The sequence below is a fragment of the Cyprinus carpio genome, chromosome B4 (assembly GCF_018340385.1).
Source record: "Cyprinus carpio isolate SPL01 chromosome B4, ASM1834038v1, whole genome shotgun sequence".
Classification (NCBI taxonomy): Eukaryota; Metazoa; Chordata; class Actinopteri; order Cypriniformes; family Cyprinidae; genus Cyprinus; species Cyprinus carpio.
The window spans coordinates 12,028,173-12,051,024 of record NC_056600.1 but is presented as its reverse complement, the minus strand read 5'-3'; the positions used below and the strand labels follow the sequence as shown (position 1 = coordinate 12,051,024).

The 22,852-nt window shown below is 37.9% G+C and overlaps 1 protein-coding gene across 4 annotated transcripts in view; it reads left to right on the top strand.

The window, feature by feature from the left end:
- The window catches only part of LOC109084906 (plexin-A4), a 202,418-nt gene that overhangs the window by 121,315 nt on the left and 58,251 nt on the right, over positions 1-22,852 (top strand). For all 4 annotated transcript variants that reach the window (XM_042722756.1, XM_042722757.1, XM_042722759.1 and 1 more), the window contains exon 5: positions 6,514-6,614. In XM_042722756.1, coding sequence (XP_042578690.1) covers positions 6,514-6,614 — 101 coding nt within the window. The remainder of the gene's footprint in view (positions 1-6,513; positions 6,615-22,852) is intronic.

Here is a 22,852-nt window from a genome sequence, read left to right as displayed (position 1 = left end):
GTGTGTGTGTGTGTGTGTGTGTGTGTGTGTGTGTGTGTGTGTGTGTGTGTGTGTGTGTGTGTGTGTGTGTGTGTGTCCGAGGGAAGATTTCATTTAAATATTAGTGTGTGCATTATTGGTGCTAGCTTCAGTGTTTGTGCTTATTTAAACATTTATTTTATAAACTTTTATCATTTTATTTATATATTATTTACTTATTTATCTATTGTGCTGTCTTATCCCTAGCGATAATACAGCTTGTCTGTGATTGGCTGAAGCTCAGCTAATGTTTGTTTAGCAGATGATTGGCTAGGTCGATCTTAGTGTGTTGTATGGCAGATATTGTTCTGCTACAAGACAACAATGTCGCTTCTTCCCTAAAGCCTGTTGATTCTGTGACTCATCGTTTCTCGCAAACACTGCATTATGCCTCTGATAAGGGCAGCTGTCTCATGCACACATTTTTTGATCATGGTGGAGACTTCTATTGTTTTTATACTGAGATAATATATATTTATCCCCTACCCATAAATCTAACATTTACAGAAACCTTTCAGGAATTGTTTTCTTTTATACATTAATTAATAAAAACCCAGTCACTTGTCTTGTACATAGGTTTAGCCATCTCAGGTGAGTTCAAACATTCGGTTTGATTATATAAACATATACAGGGTGCCAAAAAATGTCATCCAGATAGGCAGCCTACAAGGTTTTAGAACACAGCCATGTATTGTCACCTTTCATGCTAGTTCAGCATCAGCATGCCTTGAACTTTCGTAGATGTACAAAAGAGTTGCAAGAAAGGGCTCTCAGTGAGTCAGAGGAAGTTTGTTAATGCCAGCAGAGGAGCGTTGAGCTACAGATGAGCCCAGTGGATTAGACTCCATAATAAACCACAGCTCAGCTCCGAGACGACTGAGAAACTCTGCCAGTCAGTCAGGTCTGTGGGATTTACTGACGGATTTCGTGAGGAGAGAGAAATGGAAGAGGACTTTGGGTTTGATTAGGTTATTAGGGTGAATAAAGTGGACTTTAATGACCAGGTATTACAAAACAGGTGATGAGAAGCCTACTTTTAATTTGACACGCAGTGTGTCATCCTATAGCCATTATTATGGAAGCTCTTATATAGTTTTATTAACATGCACATTCAAGCAGTCGTGCGCTCTGTTCCACAACATTCCTACCATCAAGAATGAGCCTTTGATGCCTTAAAATTCTGTCTTCGTAGGCAGCTAGTTTTTTGAAAGAGAACGAGAGATGCCCCTCTCTGAGTTAACAGCTGCATTAATCTGTTGGGCAGTGTCATTTGTCAGTTTGCCTCATTATCTGCTGGTCTCCATCCTCTTACAGAGCTTTCAGATAAATGACTAATAATCTAACGGATTTACAACATAATGAGATTCCTGAGTCGGCGCCGCTCCTTTTCCAGCCTGGGAGGGCAGTGGGAAGTCCTCTTTCTGGACACATTTGTCTTCTTCCTTCTCCTGTTGTCTCCGTCTCTCTCTATTGCCGTGGGGAGTGTGTTAAAGCACGCTCTGTTCTGGGCCGCTGAGACACGGTGCAGAATTCACAGTCATGTGTTAGCGACGGCAGAGAGCGCACATCCTCTCTACACCAGCGGAGTGTGCTATTCATAGACTCGCTTGCTGTATCTCACAGGAAGTGCGTGGAATATATATGCTACCTAGGATAATGATGCAATTCCTGATTTAATTCTGAAGTTTTTTTGATCTGTTTTGATTTTTGATTCAATTTTACATTTTGATTCAATTTGATTAATTTGGATTTATCTCTATCTTATAGTTATATTGTCTATTCTGGTTATACTCTCAGCTGATAAATTATACAGAGAACCTTCTACTTTTACAAAACTTTACAAAAAATATATATATTTAAAAAAAAAAATTATAATAAACAGCAGGGCCCAAACATTGCAGTTCAATTTCCATTTAACACATGACTTTATTATGATTCATAAGAAGGACTGGTTTAAATGAATCATTTGTTTGTGTATCAGCAACACTGGTTCTGCTAAAAATAACTTTAAGGTAATGATAATTATTAAACATTTATTTTCTGTTGTTGTTATTATTTTTATTTAAAGTTATTATTAACAATAATCGTTGTTATTCATAATATATTTAATGTACAGTGAGAACTTGAAAATATGCTTATTTTGTCTGTTAAAATACTTTCAAAAAAGTTGGGAGTTTGGAAAACCTGTTTGAATGCAGTCATTATTTTTGCATTTGTGTTTGGTGAACCTATTGGCACAGAAATGACACACCTGACCTTTAAGGTTAATGATCTGAGCACAATCTAGAGATGTGAATATAATTTTTGACTTGAGGGTCGAGTCTCGAATTGGGCCAAAAACGATCCAGCCTAACCTAGCAACACAATAGCATTGCAATACCCTGTCAAGCATGATAGCATTATAGCAGTGGGTTTTGCATGGGTAGGCACCACCAAATCTTGTATTATCAGTATTATTATTAAAAGAGAGGTGTGCAGACAGATGGCTCTGCTTTTGCCCTAAAAATAGGCTGCTTTTCACATCATGTGATGATAGGGTTTATGCCTAGCTGAATGGAGGGAGTATGAACACGCACACACATCCGTACTCGCACATAAGATTATATATTTCATCTGTCGGTTGGTCTTATTAATTTCATTTTTTTTTTTTTTTTTTATCAGTCATGTGTTGCATACAGATGTGATGCATTGTGAAAGCTCTTCACAGTCTGTGAACACACACACACACATACAGAGTGAGACACAGACATTTCCACATGCGCAACAAGCTCTTTCATAAATAGGAAGAAAACCCGTCGTATTAGAGAGGAGAATTTCATGGGCAGCTCCTAAACCCTTATCATTTTCTAAAGGTAATGAGAGTCAATCTCCCTCTCTGCTCACCAAGGCCTAACCTGCAGTCTCTCAGGCCCCCTATGCTAAGGCAAGCGCTCTATCACAATGCCTGATAATTTACCTCTTCATAGCTGTGAAATGGAGGAAGAGAATTCAGGTGTGCAGCCGGGGAGAAACTGGGGGCTTTGTGGCGGCACCAAGACCAGCTGACAGGCATCATGTGTGCGTGACAAGAGAGAAATGACTTTTCTCTTGGATTCAGAACCTCAGACTCACACACGGCGGTGAGATCGTGCCATCTGGAGCACTCTTCCAAAGGATGCCCTCTTTCAGTCGCAACCTCCTGGTCTCTCTTTTTCACCTATTGCTTTCTCTTTATCTTTCTCTAATAGCTGTAAATGTATCTATCCCGTTAAAGCCATTCAGAGGACTGCTTTTTTCTTTCTTGCTCACATTTTCTTAGAAAAGTCTAAGATATTTTCTGTAAATCCCGGTCAAAATGTTACTGAAAGAGCCTTAGGATGGAGAAATCAGAGGCCGATATTAGATACGGTTTAAATGGATGTGCTTTTAGACAGCAGAGCCTAGTGAAAGATATTTTTCATCTTGTCGTTCTCAAAATGTGTCAAAAGGCCAAGATTTTATTTACAGAGCTATGATAAGTAATTTAACTCTTAATGTGTTCAAGCTCTTATTGTAACATAAGTCAGTGTTTCTCTGAATGTAAACATTTACATTCAACTTGTGCCTTTCAGTTAAAAACTTTGTCCTTCAGTTAATTCTATTGCCCATTGATACCAAAAGTTTGCCCTGTACTTGCAGAATCATATGAGATCGTTCCAAAATTGCGCATTTTGACTATGAACCCAGTAAGGTTTTCATTTTTTCTCCTTATTTTCTTACGAGCTCCCAGTCTCCGTGATGGGCCAGGCATGTAATTTTATTCATGTTATTCATTTCCATTGTGCCTAATACCTAAATTGTCATTAGTGGCCAATAGTAGCCCTAAAGCATTTAGCAGTGGTCAAAAGAGATTTTCAGAATGATTTGTTCTCCTTGTACACTTTAAGATGTCAATTTGGTTTAGAGTATTTAATCATATCAGGTGATATGATAAAAAGCAGTAGATAATTCAGTCTAGAATTTTCTCTTGGGTAGTTTAAGAAAATACTGATAATAAAATAACTCCACGAATGTTGAAATGACCTCGCATCCCCTCGCAGAAAGTTTACCACATGACATTTTTGATTTAGTTTTTCTGCGTTGTTTTGAACTCTGTATCGTTTGTGTCATGTGTCCAAATTACATCACATAAATGTCGCTGAGATATCTGTAGGAATGTTCCAGAAAGAGAAAGAGTTTGACAGAACTTCAAAACACAGCAAGCAGTAAACATGCTGATGGATGAGCGCTGACAACAGAACAAGAGCGAAGTAAATATAAGCCGTGATTCACTGCGACCGGTCACTCTGCTCTTATATAAATGTTATAGTCAAATCTTCTCAATCTTAAAACACCGTCTCACTCTCAAGCCTGACTGAAATGAAAAAAAGGCCCATTTCTTTCTTAAAAAATAAAAAGGCCTCTGTGGTGAGGTCAGTAATGATGTCGTCTGTCATTCGTCCTGCCTGACCGCTCTGGACCTATCGGCTGTCATCTAAGCTGTGATTGACAGTAGTCATCCACTAGTGACAAGTCATCAATCAAAGCAAAAGAAAACTGAGGGCTCTGGGCCGTATCCATGGAGACAGGAATGGCAGAGGTTCCTCGCTTTCCCAGCTCTTACATCTACGGTTCGGCTCTGTTCGGTTTGTTTCCCATCAGCTCCACAGCGCCTCTTCCTTCTCTCAAGTGCTAATTGGCTGTAAACGGTAAGATGCACTCGCTGGAGTTGACGTCCCAGGATGAGCTCTCTCTGCAGATCTTTATCCCGCTGTGTGTGACGAAATGCCACATTTAGCAGATGTGTACATGTGTGTTCTCGTGAACCTCTCTGCAAGTCTCTTTGCTTTCTGTTTGAGTTAATGTACAAACTACTGCCAGTTTAATGATGGTTTTTAGAGCGCAAAAAATAAAGTCTTCATTTTAAATCTCAGCAGATGATTTTTTTTATATCATTAAATTAAAACAATGAGGTATGTCATTCTATCCACGCATTTCATTGAACACCTGGAAAGTGTTGACTGGGGCCCAAGCACCGATGGTGTGAGGACCCTATTGGAATTGTTCAGTTTCTTCTTCTTTTCTAAAATTAATCACGTTTTTGAGGGCCTAAACATTCTCAAACTCTGAAAACTTTGCACACACACAAGAAGTGGCGAAAATTGACATCTGATATGGGTTTCAGAAGTGGGTGTGGCAAAATGGCTTAATAGCGCCACCTATAAAATTTCAGCGAATTGCCCCTCAAGTCATGTTTCACATACATGTGTAAAATTCGGTAGACACAAGTAACACACCAATTCCTACAAAAAAGTCCCCCAGTACGAAGTCAGAAACCCAACAGGAAGTCTGTTATTTTCTCTGCAAGTTTTGTGCCATTTTTGCCATTTCAGGTGTTGTATTTAAACAAATTCCTCCTGGAGATTTAAACAGATCAATATCAAATCTGGTCAGTGTAATCTAAAGCACTTTGTGACATTAAATTGTGACGATCTTGAGATTTCGCTGAAGGGTGTGGTCAGTGGTGGGCTGGCAAACTTTATTGTTTCGCCATGAAAAAGGAAGTTGTTATAATTCAGGCATACAATGTCCGATCTGCCCCAAACTTCACATGTTTGATAATTGATTGAGTCCTGTCCTGAACACATGCTCATGCCCCTATTCAGTTATAGTCATAGCACCACCTGCTGGCAACAGGAAGTGGCATGTTTTACACTCAGCAAGTTTTGTGCCATTTTTGCCATTTCAGGGGTTGTATTTAAACTAACTCCTCCTAGAGATTTAATGGCATCAACATTATATTTGGTCAGTCTACTCTAAAGGCCTTTGCAATGTTTAATTGTGAAGATCTTGAGTTTTTGTTAAAGGGTGTGTCCTTGGCGGCCTGACAAAGTTTGATGTTTCACCATGGAAAAGGAAGTTGTTGTAACTCACATACAATGTCCGATCAGCCCCAAACTTCAAATGTTCGATAAGAGTCCTGGCCTGAAGACATCTAAAGGCCGATATACAGTTATAATCAGAGCACCACCTGTTGGCAACAGGATATGTCATGTTTTACACTAATTCAAATGTACCATGTTCAATCTGCACCAAACTTCATGTTCGATCAAAGTCCTGGCTTGAAGACATCTACATGCCAAAATTCAGTTATAGTCATAGCACCACCAGCTGGCAGCTAAACGTTTGGCACATATAAATGACTCTGACATTATTCCTCCGATATTACTTTAAACGCATATTACTGACAATTCACTGTTTTCCTAAAGCCACCTGGTGGTGGTGATCCTGGCTGCAAGGGCCTTTTTAATGCTGCTGGCAGCTTTAATTTTCAATGAGATTTGACAATATGAACCTTTGTGATGAGGCACAGTTGAGTTGAGTTCATCTTGTCTGCCTCCAGTGTTGAAGTCAATGTGAACACACCTTAAGAGAGACATAAATTAATCAAAGTCTCACTCCAGGCATAGTCTAACTTCTCTGTTTCTCTGTTTGCAGCTGACCCGTGTCCCAGTGGAGGCCTGCGAGCAGTACTCATCCTGTAAAGAGTGTCTGGGATCTGGAGATCCTCACTGTGGCTGGTGTGTGCTTCATAGCATGTGAGTACAACACTCCTGTATGTAAAGGTGGACAAGCTCCTGAGGATCATATAAAGGACATACAGTATGTGTACTAGATGTTGTTTAAAGGGATAGCCCCCCAAAAATGAAAATTCTGTTATTATTTACACAAACAATTTTGGTTCCCATTTACTTCCATTGTACAGTGGAAGTCACTGGGGGCTAAAACTGTTAGCCAACATCTTTCAAAACATATTTTTTGTTTTTGGTTTGATTATGACAGTTAAGAGCATGTGGGGTGATATGTTCTCATTTAGAATAATTAAAGTAAGTCACATTTAAGTAACTGTGTGGCCTTAGAGTTAAGGAACAGCTCTCTTCTCCCCCCCACATTTTTCCCACTAATGGATCTCAGACACGTGCACACACATGGAAACACGTAAACACAAATACTCGTACACGGCCACCTTTCCACCCACTGTGTAGAAAGCGAGGGTGATGGATGCTTCAGGCCCTCAAGGGATGGCCACATTTCCCACTCCACTGTAAATTGAAAATTGGATTCTTGTCCTCTTTTGAGGAGTGTGTGTGTGCGGCATGGTGAGCTCAAGCTTTCTCACATCATAGCAGCTCCATATTCAGTGACGTCTAGGTCTTAAAACACTTTACACACACATGCACACATCACCTGTGCCACTAAGGAGTGACAGGGCCAGAGAGGGTCTTGCAGACATTGGCAGTATTTCAGACCAAAAGCAACCGTACACTCTTAAGTGCAGGAGAAAGAGAGGGAGAGTGGGGAAAGTAAAGAGATGTGTAGAGATTCAGGGCCTATCTCTCTCTGTCTCTCTCAGGGCTTTTGAGTGCTCTAGACGCAACAGGGGCCATGGGCATGGCGTTTGCCACATGGCTGCCCAAGGTCAGGCATGCTTAAAATCTCACACTCATCTGTCTCTCACCCTCCCGTTCTCTCTCGCTCTCTCTTGCTTTTGTAAAAGCGAGAGCTGCAATAGTGCTGGACAGTGAGACAGGTGCTCAAATGGCCTGTGCATGTATCATTTCCTCCTGAGATCTTTGATAGTTTCGGTCTTAAGCTTTGTTGCTTAACGTCAGCTCTAGAGCACTTCCTGATCCAGACGATGTTTAAAGGATGAGTACAGGTGAATTGAGACACTTTGTACTTCTTGTAGTATAAATAAGCATACCCTGTTATTTATTTATTTTTATTTAGCCATTTAGCAGTTTTAATTATTTAGCCGTTTTTTTTTATATTGATCATTATATTTGAATCACACAATATTCATTCAGTCGTTTTAACCATTTATTTATCCTTTTAGTCATTTTAGACATTTAGCTATTTATTTAGCTAATTGGCAATTTTAGCTATTTAGTAGTTTATGTTGTCCATTATATTTAATGTATCACTTAATTTGTATTTTCATTAATGATTTCATTTATTAGCTCTTTACCAATTTTAGCGACTATATTAGCAGTATATTTATCATATTTAAGTCACATAATTTTTGTATTATTTATTAGCCATTTAAATATTTATTTAGCTGTATATTCATGTAGCCACTTAGGTTTCCTTTATTTAATTTTTTATTTAATCATAATTTTTTTTTAACTCACAGGCCCACAATTGTTTTTAATATTTAAATACTAAATACAAATCGTATCAAAAAATTAACTTAAACACCATTGACTTGTGAATTCACAAGTAATAGAGGATATAAACTTCACAGATACACCTGTTGATTCAGGTGCAGTCAAAGGCAGATTGTGTTTTTATTCAATTTGAATTTTGTCGTATTTGTTAAATTTTTTATTTATTTTGCTGGTGAGAATGATATTATTAGTTTTGTGTCTAGTGCTGTATTAGCACTGCAGGAGCAGGCTGATCAACTTGCCATGGCTGTCCATGAAGGAAGGAGGTCATTTGTGACTGAAAACTGTGCGGCTAGAGAGAGAGCTGCCTCTTTCTCTCCTTCACTCTGTCATTTCTCTCTGTCCTCTGGCAGCAGAAACAGTGTCAAGTGTACACGGGACACAATGCTAATAAAAACAGCAGCAGTTTGTTGTTTAGCCTCAGGTGGTAGTAGGGCCAGCATTCGCAGGAGGTCTTTATGTTGGTTGGCAACACAACCAGTACGGCTGCATCCGCAGAGGCCAACCTCGCTTCCATTCAGGCCCTGTGTCGCTTCTTATTTTGGACTCTTTTGTCTCTGCATTTTTCATATCCCCATTCTATTTGTCCCTTCTGTGTTTTTCATTACTTTCTCATAGCACTCTCTCATTCTCTCTCTCCTCTCTCCATGGCCTCATGCCCAGGGAAAGTGAACAGCACCACTCTCTGATGGAGTCATGCAATCCGACCTGGCCTCCCTGGGTCCCTGGCTGATTGATTGCCCTGGAGTTTACCTTTACCATCCTCTCCTCCCCTGCATACTTAACCAGGGTCCCTGTAACTCGAGCCCTGTCCAGAGAGGGCTCTCTCACACCAGGCATTACTTCTGCCAGTGCTCCCCCTATTTGCCTGCTGTACTCTACCTGTTTTTCATAGGTAATGATGCTTAAAGCAGCACATCTACACAGCACATCTGATATTCCACAAAGAGATTCTCTGTCATACAGCAACTGTATGGTTGTCTTTTTAATGAGAAATGAAAGACACTGTAAACAGTGTTGGGAGTAACGCGTTACAAAAGTAATGCATTACAGTAACAGATTACTTTTTGCTGTAACTCAGTAGTGTAAGGCATTACTAATGATTTTTCAGTAACATTTTACTCGGTACATGTTCAGTAACGCTTGCATTACAACACACTTTTAGCCCAAAATGCAAGACTGCGAGAAATAAAAAATGCCGCAAGTAAGTTCTATTTCCTGTTCATGGTCAATCTATAGCAGTGTGTGGTGTCCAAGTTTGTAAATAAAGACTTAACGAAAACTTCTGTTTTATTTGTTTTAGCGATTTATTATTTAATTCATCTCCCTCTCGCTGGTGGAACCATGGAATTGTGGACGTCGTCCTGTGAAGGCGTGTTTAGGGTTGGTTTTACTGTGATGGTTCAAAAATAGCAAAAGCACATCTTGTGTTATTTTACCTCAAATTTGCATGCCTATAACTCAAAAAGTATTAAAGATATCTTTAATACTTTTTGAGTTATAGGCATGCAAATTTGAGGTAAAAAAAAAAACACAAGATGTGCTTTTTGCTATTTTTGAACCACCACAGTTTGCATTTAATGAAACAGAGATTGCGAAAGTCAACAGATTTTACAAATAGACCTACCAATCTGTGTGTTGAAATAAAAAAATGATGCAGCCAGCTTCTAAAGTCATTTTTACACCCCTGTAAATTGGCTCCAAATCTTAAGTGAAAATTGTCATTTTGACTCCTTTCTACAAAATAGTGGAGAAACCAGGAAACCGGGATTTGTGAATTTTTGTATTTTGGTTTTTTGTTTTTTTATTTGTTAATATTTTTATATTTTTGAAAAATTTATGAATTAAAAAATTAAAAATGTATTAAAAATAATTCATTTACAAATGTTTTAATGAGAACTGGAATTGTTAATAATTGCCTAATATTGCTTATTTTACTAGACCATAACACTGCCTCTGCTAACTCATACAATTATTCTTCCCCTGCGGAGAAAATCCCAGTTACCATAGTTAACCATAGATTTCTATAGAGGAACATGAAGAGGAATATCTAGCTATTTATGTAAAAAAAAAAAAAATTAGCCTGCGTTTTATTCACCCTCGAGAACATGAAGTCACTTCTTTCGACGAATCTGTGTTTTATTCACCCTCGACGCACCTGGCTATTCCAAGCTCTATCATTGTAGTCAGCGGGTGCTGCAGTTGAACAGTCCACAAGTCGTCAAATAAAGTGCGCACATCCATAATAAAAAAACGTGCTTCACACAGGTGTGAATAAAGGCCTCCTGTAGCAAATCCATGTGTTTCTGTAAGAAAAATATCCATATTTCAAACGTAATAAACACTTTCTCTCACTTCTGGTATCTGTCATAGGTGGAACGGCGGATGACGCAGCATGTATGCGCAGTGCACACGTCTCTGAGAAATGCTTATGTCACGAGTTTAATTATAGGAGCAAAGGAAGCAAAGTTTCCTTACTTTAGCAAAGGAAAACCAGTCTCCTCTTGGCTTATATCGAAATCCTCCAACATTTTTCTTTGCATATCTTCAGTTTGTACTTCTAATTCATGACTGGCATTTTGTTTCGTTCTCTCTCCGCATTTGTCACTAATCATGCAACACATATGTGCTGCGTCATCCGCCGGCACGGCTTCTGTGTATGACAGATGGCGGAAGTAATAGAAAAGTGTTTATTACGTTTGAAATATGGATTTTTTTTTTACGAAAACACATGGATTTGCTACAGGAGGCCTTTATTCACCCCTCAGATCTGTGTGTAGCATATTTTTATTATGGATGCATGCACTTTATTTGACGATGTGTGGATTGTTCAAATGCAACACCCGCTGACTGCAGTGATAGAGCTTGCAATAGCCAGGACAATTTTTTAAATAGTTTCGACTGGATTCACCTGAAAGAGGAAAGTCATATACACCTAGGATGCTTCGAGGGTGAGTAAAACACAAGCCAGTTTTCATTTTTGGGTGAACTAGCCCTTTATGTTCTACTTCTGTACTTATTTTGGTGAAAGTAACTCAAAAGTAATACAGGAGTCATGTAACGCATTACAATTCTGAGACAGTAATATTGTAAGGCAAGGAATTACTTTTAAATAACAGTAACATGTAATCTATAATGTATTACAGTTTGGAAGTAACTTGCACAACACTGACTGTAAACAGATCAATAGAGGAGTGCAGAGATCAGATGGACTACACTTCTCATCCTGTTCATTTCAGAGAGTTTGAGAGATTTGTCTGTCTGTCTCTCTCTGTCTATCTAAGTTTCATTCTATTCTATAGTCATTCTAATTTTTTTTTATCGGTAGAAAGACAAACACATATAGTGATGAAAGCCAAATTTAAAATTCAACAATTTGAATATGGAGCTGCTTTGAAATAACCATATCTATGGGAATGAACTACAAACCCCATTCCAAAAAAGTTGGGACACTGTACAAATTGTGAATAAAAACAGAATCCAATGATGTGGAAATTTCAATATTTTATTCAGAATACAACATAGATGACATATCAAATGTTTAAACTGAGAAAGTGTATCATTTTAAGGGAAAAATAAGTTGATACCTTTCAGCATTGATGGTGCCTTTTCAGATGTGTAAGCTGCCCATGCCACACGCACTCATGCAACCCCATACCATCAGAGATGCAGGCTTCTGAACTGAGTGCTGATTACAACTTGGGTTGTCCTTGTCCTCTTTAGTCCGGATGACATGGCGTCCCAGTTTTCCAAAAAGAACTTCAAATTTTGATTTGTCTGACCACAGAACAGTTTTCCACTTTGCCACAGTCCATTTTAAATGAGCCTTGGCCCAGAGAAAACGCCTGCGCTTCTGAATCATGTTTAGATATGGCTTCTTTTTTGACCTATAGAGGTTTAGCCAACAACGGCGAATGGCACGGTGGATTGTGTTCACCGACAATGTTTTCTGGAAGTATTCCTGAGCCCATGTTGTGTTTTCCATTACAGTAGCATTCCTGTATGTGATGCAGTGCCGTCTAAGGGCCCAAAGTTCACGGGCATCCAGTATGGTTTTCTGGCCTTGACCCTTACGCACAGAGATTGTTCCAGATTCTCTGAATCTTTGGATGATATTATGCACTGTAGATGATGATAACTTCAAACTCTTTGCAATTTTTCTACTCCACTATTTTTCGCCGCAGCATTGGGGGAATTGGTGATCCTCTTCCCATCTTGACTTCTGAGAGACGCTGGCACTCTGAGAGGCTCTTTTTATACCCAATCATGTTGCCAGTTGACCTAATAAGTTGCAAATTGGTCCTCCAGCTGTTCCTTATGTACATTTATTAACTTTTCCGGCCTCTTATTGCTACCTGTCCCAACATTTTTTGAATGTGTAGCTTTCATGAAATCTAAAATGAGCCAATATTTGGCATGACATTTCAAAATGTCTCACTTTCAACATTTGATATGTTATCTATATTCTATTGTGAATAAAATATAAGTTTATAAGATTTGTAAATTATTCCATTCCTTTTTTACACACAATTTGTACAGTGTCCCAACTTTTTTGGAATTGGGTTTGTATATGGGGCCTTGAAAATTAAGATTTCAAAAGGAAAGTTCAATACGAATGAGAATCTTGGATATTACAATATTGTGAATAATTTTAAAGTTACAGGCATGAAATGTATAATATTTATGGCACTCAAATGGGTATGTTCTATGCAATTGTGTTGATAGAAAATCACGGGAAACATTTCTAGTTACAACATTATTTGTTCTTCAGATATTCCTCTTCAAAAGAAAGAAAAGTATCAGCTGTATGCAAAATGACCCACTTTTGGTTTTTGACCACTGAAAATTTGTATAATTTGCCAGTTTACTTATGGAGCTGCATTAAGATCACAATATCTCTGGGACTGAACCGTTTAGGTACTTTAAAACAAAGATACCAAAAGGAAAGTTTGTTAAAAACCAGAATCTAAAAGGACTTTAGCAATCTCTGTTTCAGTAAATGCATACTGTGAAGGTTCAAAAATAGCAAAAAGCACATCTTGTGTTATTTTACCTCAAATTTGCATGAATATAACTCAAAAATATCTTTAATACTTTTTGAGTTATAGGCATGCAAATTTGAGGTAAAAAAAAAAACACGATGTGCTTTTTACTATTTTTGAACCACCACAGTTTGCATTTAATGAAACAGAGATTGCGAAAGTCAACAGATTTTACAAATAGACCTACCAATCTGTGTGTAGAAATAAAAAAATGATGCAGCCAGCTTCTAAAGTCATTTTTACACCCCTGTAAATTGGCTCCAAATCTCAGGTGAAAATTGTCATTTTGACTCCTTTCTACAAAATAGTGGAATAACCAGGAAATATACATTTGTGAAATTTAATATTTTGGCTTTTTATTACAACGCATGTTTATCTTTCTCAAAAATAAAAAATTTATGAATTTAAAAATTAAAAATAATTCATTTAAAAAAAATTAACGAGAACTGGAATTGTTAATAATTTACTAATTTTGCTTATTTTACTAGACCATAACACTGTCTCTGCTAACTCATACAATTACTCTTCCCCTGCAGAAAAAATCCCAGTTACCATAGTTACCCATAGATTTCTATAGAGGAACATGAAGAGGAATATCTAGCTATTTATGTAAAAAAAAAAAAAAGAGAGAGAGAGAGAAGTTTTTGTGCAATTTTGGTAAAAAAAAAAATTATTAGTGTTCAGCACAAAATGAAAGTATGATGGCTTAGAAACAGGACATTTTAGGTATCATTCATGTCTGTAACAAAACCTCTGAGGCACCAGTTTAACACCAGGGTTAGAGGTTTGTTCAGATCACTCAAGGAAGTTGTTAGCTCTTTTTCCTGTCTCTGTTTCTCTCATGACTCTCCCGACACATCAAATAGCATGAAACAGTCTAATGGCACAAAGCACCAGAGTTTCAGAGAGCTGCTTTGTGTTAAGTGAGGTCAATATGTTGGCCAGCAGAGCATAAATATAGTAATCTAGACTGCTGGAGAACAGAACTCTGTGATGAGACAGATCACTCCAGTCCTCAAGAGGGATGCAAAAGTCAACAGAGTTCCACACAATCACTAGAGAGAGAAGGAAAACAACACGCAGAGGGGATGGATGGATGGCTGGGCTTATTTGCTCGCACTACTATTGATCATGGGGAAAACGGAGCAGAGGGGTTAAGGGTCAGGGGGTCCGTTTGAGTGCGTGTATGTGTGTATAATCCTCTTGGGAAGATTGTGTGTCACTAAATTAACAATGCATTAACTCAGGCTCAGGATGCTTAACTCTGACCTTCAGTTTTTAGACTGGATAACCACAAAAACCCTCAGACCCTCAGGTTTTTTCCTCTCTCTTTTACCACTGGTGAACAGTGTAAACTAATCCTAAATCTTGATTCCTTGAAATTTTAAATGCAATGGGCATTAAAACATACAACAAATTTACTTACGAGGCTGGATTCAGTTGTGCTGGGGAGGTGAGAAAGAAAGAAATCTGAAGTCTTGAATACAAAATGGCCTCTATGCATCTTTCATCTGAATGTGAGTTATAAGACAAACCTGAGGCAACAACAATTCATTTTAAATATATTTTAAAGCTATAAAACTGTCTGATTGGATAGCAAGGGAGAAAAGACAAATATCTGTGAGATGCTGTTTAGTTTAAGAGCCTCTCTGCAAGTTTGTTGTTTCCAATCAACCTTCAGATAACCTTCCCTCTCACTGTCAAAACAGGAGCAAAGCCGCCTGCTCCAGACTTCTGTTTACCCAGAAGATCTCCAGAAGAGTCTGTTAGTCTTGGAAAACAGGACCAGAGAGGCAAAAAATCAATAACTCTAGGAGAGGGGGAGGACGCTGCCCAAGTTTAAATGTTCAGATGTGTAATTTATAAAGCGGTTTGTTTACTTGTTAAGGCTTTCATTTTTTCCCATCTGAACCCTCTCTGCCCCTTTGACTTGGAGAGGATCATTTGTTTGTGTGTAAGAGAGAAGGAGGGCTTTTTAATGTAAGAAAAGACCATTAGTATTGTTATATATTCTAGACCCACACAAAATTAATACATTTTTATACTTATTTATAAAAATTTAATTAGGGAACAAATAAAATAAATAAGTGAGAAAATGCTGTTGCAATCAGCATAGAATTTGGTGAATGAAGGTTGTTTGTCGAGTCTGTAGTATTCATTTGATTTTATAATCCCAGATTGAGTGGAAAACGTATTCATCACAGTTTAAAAACATTACATCCATCCTTGACGATCACACTAGTTCCCGAGGGCTGCAGTGAATAACTCCCCTGACTTCTTTACAAATGTCTTGGAAACATTGCCAGAATGTTTCGCAGGCAGTCATTTTGCATAGGGTGTGAATGAGCAGCGATTGTGATGCTTTGGAATGGCGTGGAGACTGATAGGCTGTAAATCATAATTAAGACAGGGAAAATAAGGCTGTCAGATTTCCGTCTCTCTTTTCGAAGAAGGTTGACAGGCTGGGATTGGAGCAGATTGACGGAGATGCAAATTCACCCTCCATTATAATATATTTATGTATCTTTATTAGGATGGGTATGAGATAGATATTATTTTAGGGCATATCAAGAATATCAATATGTCTCTATCCATCAGTATCTTTGACAGCTTGTTACTGAGGCTTTATGAGAGATGAGATCATTGTTTAAAACTGTAATAGCCATGGTGTCCTTCAGGAACAAACTTTACAGATCCACAAGTGACTAGAGTTTATTGTTTTATTCATTTTTTATCATTATTTGTTTGTTTGTTAATTTTATATTTTAAATGTATTATTTTTTATTTTTTTCAAAATAAGGTATCAGGTGAAAACAAAAATTCTTATATTACAAAAAACATGTGAGTAATGATTTTTACAACCTGATCTCATGACCAAAATTGTCCCTGTATGAAATTTTTCACAAAACGTAAAATAAGTACCAGTAAGTACATATAACTGCAGTTTCCAACAGAAATAAACACTAGAGGTGGTAAAACAGCGAGTGCTTGCAATCGTTTTCAGTTATGATTACAGCTCCATGTGTTTGCTTTCCGGAAGTAACAAACTTGCTCGGCAGCTCAGCTGGCATGGAACTGGACTTAGGATGCGGAATCCTTGGGTACAAATCCCATTAAAAACATGACTCACGATGAAAGAGTTAAAAAATGAGAGATCGAAAAACAAGTTAAAGTTTTACACTTTGGATGAGTTATAATTTGGTAGATATAAAATTAAGTTAAAGTTTTAGGTTTAGGTGTAGTGCAGATGGTGTGTTATTTTTAGGTGTTGTGGAGATGGTGTGTTATTTTAAAACGTTAGAGAATATTCATACAAAATCAATAAAGTCACATAAAACGTACATTCATCTGTTCAAGGGGGGAAAAAAACGACAACTTTTTTAGCACTACTCAGTGGACATTTCAATATCAAATATGTCCCAAAGTGTACATGGCGCTACGTTTTTCGCGTCTTGCAAAAAAGATCCCACAGGTACGTTTTCGTAATGAGATCAGGCTTGATTTTTTAAATTGCATTTTTCAAAAAAAAAAATTCAACATTGTTAAATATTTTTTATATTACATTTTAAAATGACATTTTTAAACTCAAACAGTAGAGCATGGCGCTAGCAATTTCAAGATTATGGGTTTCATTCCTAGCAAAATTCACTTTTATAAATACATTTTTTTAATAAAAAAAATTATAAAAAATTTGCGGCTTCAATGCAGCATACACTTCTGTGTACCTGCCTTTAACCGTGAAACCAAATTGACAACAATTGTAACATAAATTTTATTCAACAAGTTGAACACAAGAACATAAGAAAATTTGTCAGTGCTGGGCAATTTTTTTTATTTCTTTATTTATTTTTTGAACAATGACATGCTAAGTGGTTACGGCACTTTTACATGTGGCATTTCTAAAATGATGTAGACTGCACATGCAAATAAACAGTACTATCATCAGGCACAATTTATTCTTAGTGCATTCCTCCTGTGCCTGTCAAGTCAGTCCTGAGTTGTTTTGGACCCAAAACACGCACGGCACCCTCTGTGCCCAGCAGAGAGTGGCGTCTCCCTGGGGGAGCAGGACCGGCTCTGTCGCCCCTGGTGCTGAACTCCTGAAGAGCCGGGAGGAGGAGTTTGCGGCTGGCTGAGGGAAAGGAACATGCTCCAAAAGTGACGGAAGCATCAGGACAGAACTACATCCACGCTCACGACTGTCAGCGAGATCTCTCAGAGAGCAGGCAGTCCTACACAACTCAACCTATCCCTCACTGTCACCATGCTGTCACCAGAGAAAGTGCAGGAGACACAGAGAGAGAGAAGGCAAAGGGGGAGAGGGGGTAGAAGACAGCAAGCGGGGTGGCCTGTCCTGGTGTGACAGAGCGTGAACTAGACATGGAGATAGACACACCTGAGAGAGAGAGAGAAAGCGTGCAGGCACTGATTGAAAAGGCAGGAAATAGATGTGGAGGAAGTTAAAGGAATAGTTCAAGCAAAAATGAAAATTCTGTCATTATGTATTCAACGTCATGTCATTCCAAACCGCATTACTGTCTGCTTTCCAGAAGTGAAAAGAAATTCAAATGAATTTTTTTGTGTTTAGCAGCACAAAGTCAGTCATACATTTTGGAGTGACACCAACATAAGACTGATCACATTTTAATTTATTTTATTAATTAACTTTTTTATTATATTATACTAATATTTACACCACTGAACTGTTATTAAATTCTAATAAACACTTTATTTTAAGGTGTCCTTGTTACAGTGTAATTATACATATAAGTACTGAGTACTATTAATTAACTACATGTACTTACTACTGTATATGGTTAGAGTTAGGATTAGGGTTTGGCTTATGGTTACTTGCATGTAATTATGAATAATTTATTGTTATAATGATAGTAAGCACATGTAACTTGTTTAACAAGGACACCGTAAAGTAGTGTTACCAGTATTTATATATATACAATAAAGTTCCATTAATGTTAAATAATGCATTAACTAACATTAACAAAAAAAGAGCATATCAATCTTTAACATTAGTTACTTTGTATACTGCACAAAAGACTCAATGAATCCATTGATTTAAATGAATAATTCCAACCAAATCACTAAAGTTTTATGCTAAAAAAATTATATTTGAGGTTTACAAAAAGCTTTCTGAGCTCTTTTAACAATAGAAACTTCTTGTCACAGTGTGATATAGCAACTAAAAAAGTGCTGTTATAATGTGCTTCTAAATTTATCTTGTGAAAAATTTCCTTTTCATGATTTTCCAAGTCTTTGAATGGTCTATAAAGCTGTGGGAATAAACACCGCTGTGAATTATGGAAAGAACATTGGGTTCATCACAGCAGGTGTATGGTTTTGAACCAGCACAGGTAGGATACGGAATGAGACACAGTCTTGTGTTCATCGTAGCCTAATTTTACACAGGTTTCAAATGTCATGCGTGTTGCTCTTTTCCAAACAGCTCTAGAAATGTGATATGCCAGTTCGCAAACTCATTGTAATTGCCATTCACCTTGCATTGGCACAGAAGCAAAATGTTTTCATAAATGTTTGAGCAGATCAGATCGTTCTCTCTAATTTGAGCGGCACATTGATTTTTCCTCTGGGCACACGGGACCTGTTGGATCATTCTCTCAGGTGGCTGAAGACCCGCTTGTTTGCCCTTTGTGATAGAGGACAGACACTCTATCTATAGCACACACACTCTCAGGTTACTCTCCTTTCTTAGGCGGAGTCTTATTGAGTGTGACCTCTTTAAAATGCTTTGTATAACTTTGAAGACAAAGAGTCTAAATGTCCTCACATCCACTGTGCCTTTGTCTTTTTCGGTCATTCTTAGAGGTTTTCCATGTTCTGTATTTCTTTCTGTTGAAAACTCAGTTGACCCCTGCAGCTGAAAGCAAAAAGATCTGTCTGCTCGATCTAAACAGCAAGAGATACGTTCCTCTGAGCTGGATCCTGACAGCCGGAAGGCAGGCACAGGAGACAGATCGGGTGTTAATATGTGCAATGTTTGATCAGATCTGTAGGGGACTTGGTGTTGGAGGAGACTGATAATCTGTTTAATATTAGCAGGGTAAGATGGGTCCCCTGGCCCAGGAGGAACAGGGACAGCAGGGAGATGATCAGATCTGTAGGGGATTTGACTGCAGCTGAAAGCAAAAAGATCTGTCTGCTCGATCTAAACAGCAAGAGATACGTTCCTCTGCTTTTATGGCATTGAGATGAATTGTGGGTATTTGTGTGGGTGTGTGCAACTTTGATAGGTAATGTGTCTCTCCAGCTGTGCCGTAGTCTGGAGTCAGATGGATTCAAGTCACATGAAGGTGCTCAGAAATGCAGCTCAGATTCTGAGGTCATGCTGCTTTTAGGCAGATATGGTGTTGAAGTAAATAGGGTTGGGCAAAAGTACAAGAATCCATGGCAGTCTTTGTAGACTACACTTCCAAACAACCATTAAAGGTATAGTCTACCCAAAAATGACAATTCCGTCATCATTTACTTAATAGGGTTGGGCAAAAGTACAAGAATCCATGGCATGAAATGACAGTTACGTTATGTTTTAATAGAAACTTTTTGGTTACCAACATTCTTCAAAATATCTTCTTTTGTCTTCCACAAAAGAAAGTAAACCATAGGGCAAAGTTTGATTAGAATGAATCATTTACATGATTTGTTACTTTTAATTACCCCTTAGCAGATTTTGACTTATATAATCAACAGTCCTATCAAATTATACAAATCTTTCAGGGCTTGTCGAATTGGCTCTTTCTTGAGTCTTTTGTTTTAAACCAAGCTGTTACATAATGCAAATTATGTAATCTTTGCACTGTTGTCAAACTTAATCATTTGTCATGAATAATCTTGTTTTTTGGTTTGTTACAAATTCAAAAGTTCCAAATAGAAAATGAGATACCTTATGTTTCTTTTTAAAATATTTAAATTACTGCGTTAACTAAATGAGCATTATATATGTAATGAATATTGGATTCTATATTTTGGACACGAGTGTTGCAGCCTGGATGTTTTTTGTGCAAGCGTTTGTTTGTGTGTCTCAGTATGCTTCAGTGTTGGGGTCGTTCCCGGGGTGCTCCACACTAATTTTCCACTCAGCTGAGGTTTGTGGCCCAGTGGGGGGCAGTGGCCCCGAGGTCTCTGCTGGGAATAATCGGGTCAGAGCCACTGGGCTGCGTAATGACTCTCCTCGAGTCTCTTCCTCTGTCTCTCTTCTCCCCTCCTTCCTTCTATCTGCTTCATGACTCCCTCTTCCCTTCCATCCCTCTTCTTTGCTCACTCCATAATGATGGTGACCAACTGGCTGTTCTCTCGCAGGGGGCTCTGGGGGTCTTGCTCACAGCACTGCCTCTAAATTTAAACCTGCCATTTGTCAGTGTGGCTGCACCTTCTTTTGTCAGTGCTCTTCCTTGCTCCCTTTCTCTCTGGGTATCACTGCATTTTAAAGGCATCTCATTTTCTATTTGTGCAACTTGGACGGGGTTTGTCTGTTTGGCCACTGGGCCATAGTTTAGGTCAATCTCCTCTTCTTGCTCCTCATCCATTAAACGTTGGGAATATGTCCCAAAGGGAGGCTTGATAACCATCAGAATGAATGTGTATTTAAGTGCATATTCAAATATACATTGACTCATCCATAAGTAATATTAACATGTCAGTATACTATATGTAGAACTGGCTAGAGTTCAAAAGTCTGTCTTCTAGCAGCTGAACTCCGTAGTAATACAGTACTGTGGCTCTGCTTTTTATTTTGCGCGTAATGGAATTTCAATGAGATGTTTAGAGTAGAATTGGCTTAGGAATGGTAGGCGTTTCACAATAAAAGGTTTTTCTTCTGCTATCAAAACTGACTACGGAGGTTGCATTTTAAAACACACTTCCAGTTCCAAGGTTATGGTAAAAGGTAGGATCTTAACTATTCTGCTTCCTAAGTTATCTGCAATAATTTTGGCCACATTCTAAAGCGGCAATCACAGAATGCACTGCAACAAGCTCAAAAAACTGTGTCGTTGGGTGAGATGAAAGAAATGGCAATTATAACTCAACTTCTATTTTATTAAATACTGAAAAGTATGTATATATGCTTATTTAGATTATTGTGTTGTTAGCTACATGCTAATGACAAACTGATGAAATCAAACTAATGTATTTAGTTCTTTTACATTTCTCTTTCTTCCTTTCTCCGCCTTTTACTCTCTTTCTTGAAGTAATTTAATCCAAGATTTTTTTCATTTTTAATTTAATTCATTTCAAGACATGAATGAAAGAAAAAGGTAAAAAATGTTAATTGTTTTAATAAAGTAATTGTTACACTACTTCTTAAATTTTAAATAGGGTCATTTATAATCTGTAACCTATTACATTTCCAAAGTAACCTGCCCAACATGTACTCCATAAATCCTAAAATTACTTTGTTGGTTTGCTTTTCGAAGCATAGACAGTCTCTATCTTATGAAACCTACTTCTGTAGTATTTGTCTCATTAGACCTGTCTTTGCTTCATGCTGCTGGTCAGACCTTGGGAGTTCACACACTTTAAACTCCACTAGGCCACTGCCTTCAGTCACACATGAGAAATGTACTTCCTCATGTTTATTATAAATTAGTCTTGGCAAAGCACGGTTGCTACTATTTTCCAGTATGAGCTCGAACTCATTCTTACGGTAAATTAAGTTTTAGTTGCACAGCAAGTGAAACTCTGTTGAATAAAACTCCTTGAGGGATTTATTATTTTAACAGAACTTATTAATTTAGCTGCTTCTGGCTGACTCTGTTAGCTGCTTTCTTCTGAAGACATCTGTAGTCTCGCTCTATCTGTGGGTTTGATGTGAAGGGTGGCATTGCAAACTCACTACAATTCTTTCCCCCGATCAAAACACAAAACTGGCAAGTAAAATAAATTTGAATGCACTTCTTTTAGCAATGTGCATAGTTTATTTATTTGTTTATTTCATCCTCTGCTAGCATGGGTGATGTAATGGAATTTAGGTCAGTGTGTCAGAGAGCAGAGTGAACAGAGGGTCATGAGGGCAGGCGAGATGTCAGGATGCCGTCCTGAGTGATTTGCATGTGCCCACTCCAGCGCTTCCGTCTGCCTGATCGCTTTGATGTGATTTCATTTCCTGTTCATTATTCATCAAAGTACCGCATTTCTCCATGTTCGGGCAGCATTTACATAACGAGGGAAACAAATTGCTCCTTAGTCGTCTAATAGAGCAGTTTACTTTACTAATGATAAGGTATTAAAACAAACCTCCTGCGTGTTGACAGGTGCACGCTGGATGACTTATCAAGGAGATCACCAATTCATCAGGTGGAAAAGCGTTTGCAGAGAGCTGAGATGGTTTTAATAAACTCATTTAACTGCACATGCACACATGTAGAAATATTACACACAAATACACACCAAAAAAATTCTTGAGACTGGAAATGCAACCCATTTTAACCTTAGATCAAATGTAATATAATGTATTATACTGTAATTAACTAATAGAAGTCAGTTAATATTAATATGAAATGTGTAGTATATTGTAATTTCATATATACTGTATAA